The sequence below is a fragment of the Dendrobates tinctorius genome, unplaced genomic scaffold (assembly GCF_039654945.1).
Source record: "Dendrobates tinctorius isolate UK_male_01 unplaced genomic scaffold, ASM3965494v1 ptg000326l, whole genome shotgun sequence".
NCBI classification, from domain to species: Eukaryota; Metazoa; Chordata; class Amphibia; order Anura; family Dendrobatidae; genus Dendrobates; species Dendrobates tinctorius.
The window spans coordinates 6,032,795-6,042,685 of NW_027361993.1; the positions used below are offsets into that span (position 1 = coordinate 6,032,795).

Sequence of the window (9,891 nt, forward strand, 5' to 3'; positions counted from 1 at the left end):
CCCTAGTGAGGGTTTAGGTGCAGGGCGAGTCAGGGTTTTTAGGTTTCTGATCGTCGCCCGGTGCGGAACCGGCCTAGGGAACGTTAGGAGTGTAGAGACACTGACTCAGGGGAGTGCAGGAGGTCTCCACGTCCCCGTTCCCTATCGCAGGGCCTCCATTGTTATTGTTACCCAGGTTTCCCCTTTATTCTGTAAATACGTGTAATACTGAAATTCGCCTGTTGGAGGCGGCGTATCCAGCTGCACGTTTTATTATTTAAATTCGCCCCACTGGAGGCGGTGTATCCAGGGTCACGCGTGTCATCTAAATCCGCCCTGCTGGAGGCGCTGTGTCCAGTCGCGCGTGACCGTGACAATTACCTTTACATACAGTGGGGCAAAAAAGTATTTAGTCAGTCAGCAATAGTGCAAGTTCCACCACTTAAAAAGATGAGAGGCGTCTGTAATTTACATCATAGGTAGACCTCAACTATGGGAGACAAACTGAGAAAAAAAAATCCAGAAAATCACATTGTCTGTTTTTTTTCATTTTATTTGCATATAATGGTGGAAAATAAGTATTTGGTCAGAAACAAAATTTCATCTCAATACTTTGTGATATATCCTTTGTTGGCAATGACAGAGGTCAAACGTTTTCTGTAAGTCTTCACAAGGTTGCCACACACTGTTGTTAGTATGTTGGCCCATTCCTCCATGCAGATCTCCTCTAGAGCAGTGATGTTTTTGGCTTTTCGCTTGGCAACACGGACTTTCAACTCTCTCCAAAGGTTTTCTATAGGGTTGAGATCTGGAGACTGGCTAGGCCACTCCAGGACCTTGAAATGCTTCTTACGAAGCCACTCCTTCGTTGCCCTGGCGGTGTGCTTTGGATCATTGTCATGTTGAAAGACCCAGCCACGTTTCATCTTCAATGCCCTTGCTGATGGAAGGAGGTTTGCACTCAAAATCTCACGATACATGGCCCCATTCATTCTTTCATGTACCCGGATCAGTCGTCCTGGCCCCCTTGCAGAGAAATAGCCCCAAAGCATGATGTTTCCAACACCATGCTTTACAGTAGGTATGGTGTTTGATGGATGCAACTCAGTATTCTTTTTCCTCCAAACACGACAAGTTGTGTTTCTACCAAACAGTTCCAGTTTGGTTTCATCAGACCATAGGACATTCTCCCAAAACTCCTCTGGATCATCCAAATGCTCTCTAGCAAACTTCAGACGGGCCCGGACATGTACAGGCTTAAGCAGTGGGACACGTCTGGCACTGCAGGATCTGAGTCCATGGTGGCGTAGTGTGTTACTTATGGTAGGCCTTGTTACATTGGTCCCAGCTCTCTGCAGTTCATTCACTAGGTCCCCCCGCGTGGTTCTGGGATTTTTGCTCACCGTTCTTGTGATCATTCTGACCCCACGGGGTGGGATTTTGCGTGGAGCACCAGATCGAGGGAGATTATCAGTGGTCTTGTATGTCTTCCATTTTCTAATTATTGCTCCCACAGTTGATTTCTTCACTCCAAGCTGGTTGGCTATTGCAGATTCAGTCTTCCCAGCCTGGTGCAGGGCTACAATTTTGTTTCTGGTGTCCTTTGACAGCTCTTTGGTCTTCACCATAGTGGAGTTTGGAGTCAGACTGTTTGAGGGTGTGCACAGGTATCTTTTTATACTGATAACAAGTTTAAACAGGTGCCATTACTACAGGTAATGAGTGGAGGAAAGAGGAGACTCTTAAAGAAGAAGTTACAGGTCTGTGAGAGCCAGAAATCTTGATTGCGTGTTTCTGACCAAATACTTATTTTCCACCATAATATGCAAATAAAATGAAAAAAAAACAGACAATGTGATTTTCTGGATTTTTTTTTCTCAGTTTGTCCCCCATAGTTGAGGTCTACCTATGATGTAAATTACAGACGCCTCTCATCTTTTTAAGTGGTGGAACTTGCACTATTGCTGACTGACTAAATACTTTTTTGCCCCACTGTAGGTTAGGTAATAACTTATTGAGCAATGGGGTCCGACAGCTGGAACCTGTACTGATCGGCAAAACGGGGAATTTTTACCCCGACGAAGCACTTTTATCTCCATTAGAAAAATAACAGATGGCAGTAAGACCCTAAGCTGTCTATATGGGCATATAGGACATAGAAAACTGAATAAAATGATACCAGGATATCTACGATGCAATGTCTTATTCCAGAGAAATCCAAGTTTTTCTTATATGTAAATGAACAGTTCCAGGCTATGGGCCGGACATAGTTCTCCCAGAGAATCTGCCTCCAGAGCTTAATTTTAATAAAAGGGAGAGTTATCAGTCTGAGACAAGTAACTAACACAGGACAGTAGAACTGAACTTTATCTCATAAGAAACACATTAGCGACTTCAGTTATCACAGCTCTGCTGTATTGCAACACTGTCTGTGAGATGGAAGCTGAGGAACCTGCAGATGTGTCAGGTATAATCCCACACAGCTCTGCAGTGAGATCAGGGGAGCAGCGAGCGGCCACTACACATCATACTGGTAACCATTACACATCACACTGGTAACTATTCCTTACATTTGAAATAATCTCTGGGGGAAGATTCTCAGGGAGATCTATGTCCAGTCCAGCCCATAGTTCTGAACAGCTCATTTACATATAAGAAAAACATGGGATAAGACATCGGTTTGCACATATCAATTAATAATTTTATTCAGCTTCCTATGACCTACATGGCGAAACAGACTGCTTAGGTGTTCATCCTACTGACAGATTCCCTTTAAAGTTGTATTTACACAGAATATTCCAGAAATTACCAACAGATATCCTACACCTAGTCAAAACATCCATCCCAATAGGGAATAAATGGAGGTGTCTGTCAGTACAATCTTGAGTGACTCAAACTGACTACCAGAAGAAATCTGAATGAAAATGGATGTGACTGGAGTAGAAATTCCAAAGCAACCCAAAAAAGATAAGTATTAGTAAGAGTATTCTAAATGGACAGTATAGAGATCTTTTTAATGAACTTTTTACACTTATGCCAGCAATGATGACAATAGGGCATCCTCTGCTGCTAGAGGAAAGGTTTTTCCATCATCACAGGCAGTAATACTTTACTGTGCGAGCAGTGAGATAATGTAACTTTCTGCCACATGATGTTGTCATGGCTGATTCACTAAACAAGTATAAAGAGACCTAGATGCCTTTCTTGATACATACAATACTACAGGTTATGGGTACTATGTTCTGTGATGAGATGCTGATCCAGGGAGCCAGTCTGATTATTATAAACAGAATGGAAGGAATTTCCCCGAATATCGGGCAATTAGCATCTGCCTCATTGAGGTTTTGTCTTCCCCTGGATGAACATGTTACATTATAATTAGTGATGAGCGAACGAGCTCAGATAAGGTGTTATCTTAGCACGCTCGTGTCCTAATTGAGCATTTTCGACGTGCTTGAAGAAAAGGCTTGAGGCGCATCGGCTGCAATGTCTCGCGCAACACATGCAGGGATTGTCTGTTTGACCTTAACAATCATAAACTGTATATTGATTAAGTAGTTGTAAAGTATCCATATTTTTACTTTAAGCAATGTTCACACTATCCGTATTTGACATCAGTATTTATAAGCCAAAATCAGGAGTGGAAGAATCAGAGGAAAGGTATAATAGAAACACGCGTCACCACTTCTGGATTTATCACCCACTCCTGGTTTGGGCTTACAAATACTGAACATGTGCACGTGGCCTTATACAGTAGTTGATGACTTGTAGCCATTTTTTACTTACACCAGCACAGGGGCTCGGTTCCAGTGCTGCTTGATCAGTCTCCGGTTCCTATAATGCCTTCCTGAGGCCAAGTGCTCCAAAATGCGATCCCGTCTCACCCGCATGGGCAGCTCGCAGGATTTACAGTACAAAGTCTCCACCACCGATGTCTCTCCCGTATCATCATGTTTTATCACGTGTCTCCTCACCGCCAAGTCCGTGAACTCTGCAGCGTAATCGTGAAGCGTTTTCTTTTTCCGTCCCATGACAAAAAAGAAAAAAAACAAAGACTAGAGAAGTTCAGAACAAGGTAGAGTCCAAGATATGTCTGTACGGGGGTCTCCAGATACTTTCTGATGCTGCCTTCTCATATCTCATAACGTGACGCTCCGCTATAGGAAACAATCCAGCCTCATTGTTGCCCCAATTCCTCCTGAGATTACATAATTCACATTATACTGATTCTTATTGCTCCTATCCCTTTTATTTAGGAACATAAAACCCTCACTAGAATAACTCGACCCCTCTAGTAGGTTTACATCACCCCCACGTCCACACAGGACCCCATGCCCTATCAGGAAATATTTGCTTTTTTCTTTTTAAACAATTCTAGATTGTGCTGTAAATTTTGATCATATATTACAATGACCAATATCTGAAACCACTACTCTATCCAGACACAACTTCAGCTTATAATGGTCACTGGGGGCAGGGGGCAGTACCTATAATATACAGGTTACCACGGTGATGAGGTTAACCCTATCGTCACTCCTATACTATACAGGTTACCACGGTGATAAATAAGACCAACCCTATCGTCACTCCTATACTATACAGGTTACCACGGTGATGAGGTTAACCCTATCGTCACTCCTATACTATACAGGTTACCACGGTGATAAATAAGATCATCCCTATCGTCGCTCCGATAATATACAGAGCCCCATGGTGATAAATGAGATTAGCCCTTTCATCACTCCCATAATATACAGGTTACCATGGTGATACATAATATTAACCCTGTCGTCGCTCCTATAATATACAGGCTACCCTGGAGATAAATATTAACCCTATAGTTCCCACGGGTGTGTATGCAGATGTCACCATTCAGTGCCTGACTATACAGATACCCTGGTTCCTCCCTTACCCCATCTTCTACATAGGTATATAAACTGTATACAGGAGCTCCACGGTGTGCCTACTCTGCTATCACCGGGAGGTGCAGCCTCTAATGTCTTCCCCCGCACACAGTTCAAGACTTCCAGCCGAGTTTACTGCTCCTAACTCAACCACTTAGCTGACCCGGAAAAGTAACTTTATATGAGCCGGAAGTGAACGAGAAGGATAGAGTTGCACGGACGCTTCTATGTTGTGATTAGAATTAGTGAACAGCGGCATCTAGCGGTGGCGGATCGCATTGCAACGCTGAGTGCATAAAGGGCTGCAAGCAGAAATGTGGATGATAGATGCGTACAGACAGGAGGATGCAAAGAGGCGAGATAGTGCTGCTCATGCTCAATATAGAGAACTCAACCTAATCTTAAAATTCAGGAAGAATGACTTTATATGTACAATAGATAAGATATTCTGGTTATGTTTAGAATCTGAATGAACAATAGCCACAATGCACCATCAAATGTCAATTCTATAAAGGTATATTCACACAGGACACCATTTTTTTCAGCATGAAAAGCTCACAGCGTTGGGAGGAAAAATGCTGCATAGAGTCTGAGCATTTTTACTTTGTTTTTAATGCATTGTTTAATGTTTATTTATGCCAAAAATCAAAAAAATTGAAATGCATTAAAAAAAGCAAGTAAAAAAAATGCACTGTGTGAATGACAATTTAGAAATCTTATTTATTTTACTGCGACTGTAAAACACTGCATTTTTTTTCCGCATAAAAAATGGTATATGTGAACAAGAGCTAAGAGGACAGGCTGTGGTATAGTGTTTTACCCCGGTACTACAGATATCCCATACAATGTAATAGGCCGGAGTCACACTGGCGAGGAATACGGGAGATTGAGAGGCGCAAAAAGCACGCATTAGACACGGACCAATGATTCTCTATGGGGTCACTCGCACCAGGCGTATATTTCTCCTCCGTATTCTACGCTCCGTGCCAATCGCAGCATGCTGCAGCGTACTACGGCCGTAGGTACGCCAATGCAAGTCTATGGGTGCGCAAAAAATACGGATTACACACGGACCACACATGTGACTTGCGAGAAATACGCACCCGGTGTCTTTTAGAAACCCTGTCATAGGGCTCCATTATATGTCCATTTTGCAAAGCCTGCGAGAAAATCTCGCCATACGGATGCTGACATGCGCAAAATACGCGACCACACCTTGATTACGGATGACATACGGAGCACTGTTTAGGGGTCTGTCACCCGTATTACGCATGTAAAATACTGACCGTATTTTGCGCAGGTTAGTGTGACTCCAGCCATATCGTAACACCGATCTCCTCGCTTACACAATGCTGTTTTACTTATAGGAGCCACATTGTATCCCATAGCTGTTCCATTTGTGAGTTTTCCAGAAATGTAAACACACACAGCTTCTTAACCTCTTTACCCCCCCCCCAGGGTGGTTTGCATGATAATAACCAGGCCAATCTTTACAATTCTGACCACTGTTGTGAATTCGCTTTCTGGCCTCCCTCTGGTTATTACTGAAGGTGGTGGAGCTGGTCAGATCGACAGAGGGGTTGCGAGTTCTCTTTCTGGGCTCCCTCTGATGGTTTCTGGAGGTAAAGGAGCTGATCTGTTTGAGAGAGGCTTGCCACCTGATAATGATGATGACAATTGGAGATCTGGGGTTTCGGATTGGGATTTAAGACAGCCGACTCCCTCTATCCCTGGTGGTGATTTTCTTCCTGTGCCTCCTGAGGTCTGATTTCTCCAGCTCTGTCCCTGCATGTTCAGCTAAGTGGTTTATTTGCTATTCTGTTTCCATTTGATCTGGTTTTGTCTATGTCTTCTTGGTGCGGGTCAGCCAGTTCTGGCTGGGGCTGTGCTGAATCACCACCCATATGTTACTGCTTGTGCCAGTTTGTTTTATCCCCTGTTAGATTGGCCTCTTTTTGCTCTGATTTCAGAATATACCAGAGTGCAGATATAGTGGGGGGCGAAGTCTAGTGACTTCAATGTATTTTGCATCAGAAGTGTTGGACTTTTTGCAGGGTTTTTTGCGTGATTGCAGACAGTGTCTTTCCTTTCCTGTCCTGTCTAGTCAGTGTGGGTCCCATCATTTGGTCAGTCTATTTTCCTGCCTGTGTTTGTGTTTTCATCTTGTCTCACCGAGAATATATGTTTGGGGGCTATCTATTCCTTTGGGGTCTGTTCTGGGGCAGTTTAGATTTCCCCTTTCTTGCTTTAGGCCTAGTTAGCTCTCCGGCTGTGCCGAGGCGTCTAGGATCATCGTAGGCACGCTCCACGGCTACTCCTATTTGTGTGGATAGGATCAGGGGTCTGCAATCCGCTTAGGTACCAACCTCTCTGGTTTTCTGTAGCTTAGCATGGGCCTGCTATCCTCGGTGACCCATTCATAGCAGAATCACCAGCCTAACTGTAGACTCTAGGGAACTCCAAAGAAGGAAGGAATTTAAAAAAAAAAAAAGTATCAGGATTTTTATATATATATATATACACTCACTGGCCACTTTATTAGGTACACCTGTCCAACTGTGTGTTAAGACTTAATTTCTAATCAGCCAATCACATGGCGGCAACTCAGTGCATTTAGGCATGTAGACATGGTCAAGACAATCTCCTGCAGTTCAAACCGAGCATCAGTATGGGGAAGAAAGGTGATTTGAGTGCCTTTGAACGTGGCATGATTGTTGGTGCCAGAAGGGCTGGTCTGAGTATTTCAGAAACTGCTGATCTACTGGGATTTTCACGCACAACCATCTCTAGGGTTTACAGAGAATGGTCCGAAAAAGAAAAAAAATCCAGTGAGCGGCAGTTCTGTGGCCGGAAATGCCTTGTTGATGCCAGAGGTCAGAGGAGAATGGGCAGACTGGTTCGAGCTGATAGAAAGGCAACAGTGACTCAAATTGCCACCCGTTACAACCAAGGTAGGCAGAAGAGCATCTCTGAACGCACAGTGCGTCGAACTTTGAGGCAGATGGGCTACAGCAGCAGAAGACCACACCGGGTACCACTCCTCTCAGCTAAGAACAGGAAACTGAGGCTACAATTTGCACAAGCTCATCGAAATTGGACAGTAGAAGATTGGAAAAACGTTGCCTGGTCTGATGAGTCTCGATTTCTGCTGCGACATTCGGATGGTAGGGTCAGAATTTGGCGTAAACAACATGAAAGCATGGATCCATCCTGCCTTGTATCAACGGTTCAGGCTGGTGGTGGTGGTGTCATGGTGTGGGGAATTTTTTCTTGGCACTCTTTGGGCCCCTTGGTACCAATTGAGCATCGTTGCAACGCCACAGCCTACCTGAGTATTGTTGCTGACCATGTCCATCCCTTTATGACCACAATGTACCCAACATCTGATGGCTACTTTCAGCAGGATAATGCGCCATGTCATAAAGCTCGAATCATCTCAGATTGGTTTCTTGAACATGACAATGAGTTCACTGTACTCAAATGGCCTCCTCAGTCACCAGATCTCAATCCAATAGAGCATCTTTGGGATGTGGTGGAACGGGAGATTCGCATCAGGGATGTGCAGCCGACAAATCTGCGCCAACTGTGTGATGCCATCATGTCAATATGGTCCAAAATCTCTGAGGAATGCTTCCAGCACCTTGTTGAATCTCTGCCACGAAGAATTGAGGCAGTTCTGAAGGCAAAAGGGGGTCCAACCCGTTACTAGCATGGTGTACCTAATAAAGTGGCCAGTGAGTGTATATATATATATATATATACATATATATATATATATATATATTGTTTCCTCTTTTTTTTCTGGGGCCCTACTCCTGATGTGTTTTTTGGGGATTGGTCTAAATTTTTGAATTTTAAGAATAATTGTAAACTATTTTTTGCTTTGAAACCTAACTCACCGGGGAGCTCTGTGCAGCAGGTTAAAATGGTCATTTCCCTGCTGCGCGGCAATGACCAGGATTGGGCCTTTTCTTTGACAACCGGAGATCCTATTCTGCCTAATGTGGACATGTTTTTTCAAGCCTTGGGGTTGTTGTATGATGAACCTAATGCTATTGATCAAGCTGAGAAAACCTAATTGGCATTGAACCAGGGTCAGGATTCTGCAAAGTTATATTGTCAAAAAATCCAAACGTGGGCGGTACTTACTAAATGGAATGACGATGCCCTAGCAGCTCTCTTTCGGAAGGGTTTGAGAGAAACCGTAAAACACGTTATGGTGGGATTTCCTGTTCCCTATGGTCTAGACGATTCTATGTCATTGGCCATTCAAATTGATCGGTGTTTACGTGAACGTAAAACTACACGAGAGGCGTTGCCACCTTTCGAACGAACATCTGAACCCATGCAATGTGATAGGGTTTTGTCTAAGGCGCAACGTCAGGAGTTTAGAAGGCGTAATAGCTGTGTTTTTTCTGTGGAGACGCCTCTCATACTATTTCTGTCTGCCCTAAACAAGAAAAGCGTTTTGCTCACACGTTTGTGGTGGGCAGTGTACAGCCTAAGTTTCTTTTGGCGATTACCCTGATCTGCTCCTTGTCTACATTTTCCGCTAAGGCTTTTGTAGATTCAGGAGCAGCTTTGAATCTGATGGATTTGGACTTTGCTAAACGTTGTGGTTTTCCCATGATACCCCTGCGGACTCCTATCCCTTTGAGTGGTATTGATGCTACTCCTTTGGCGGAGAATAAACCCCAGTTTTGGACCCAGGAGATATTGTGGGTCACCCCGGACCACCAAGAAAATTGTAAATTTTTGGTGTTGCACAATTTGCATGATACTATTGTTCTTGGTTTTCCTTGGTTGCAAACTCATAATCCTGTTTTGGATTGGAAATCTACGTCTGTGGTGATTTGGGGTTGTCAGTGTGTTCTTAGTGACACTCCTGTTTTCTCCACCTCTCCCCAGTCTCATGATATTCCTGACTATTTGGCTGATTTTTCTGATGTATTTAGTGAGAGTAAATCTGCGTCTTTGCCTCCTCATAGGAGATATGACTGTGCAATTG

General features: G+C 43.8%; 1 protein-coding gene across 2 annotated transcripts in view; it reads right to left on the bottom strand.

The window, feature by feature from the left end:
* The window catches only part of LOC141074179 (uncharacterized oxidoreductase YrbE-like), a 54,212-nt gene extending 49,181 nt beyond the window's left edge, over positions 1-5,031 (bottom strand). Inside the window, exons 1-2 of one of the 2 annotated variants that reach the window (XM_073561717.1) lie at positions 4,892-5,031; positions 3,766-3,995 (exon numbers count right to left, since the gene is read on the bottom strand). In XM_073561717.1, coding sequence (XP_073417818.1) covers positions 3,766-3,869 — 104 coding nt within the window. In that variant the 5' untranslated portion in view covers positions 3,870-3,995; positions 4,892-5,031. Of the gene's footprint in view, positions 1-3,765 lie in introns of both variants that reach the window. The other variant, XM_073561716.1, reaches the window with a different exon arrangement.
* Between the last annotated feature and the right edge of the window lie 4,860 nt (positions 5,032-9,891).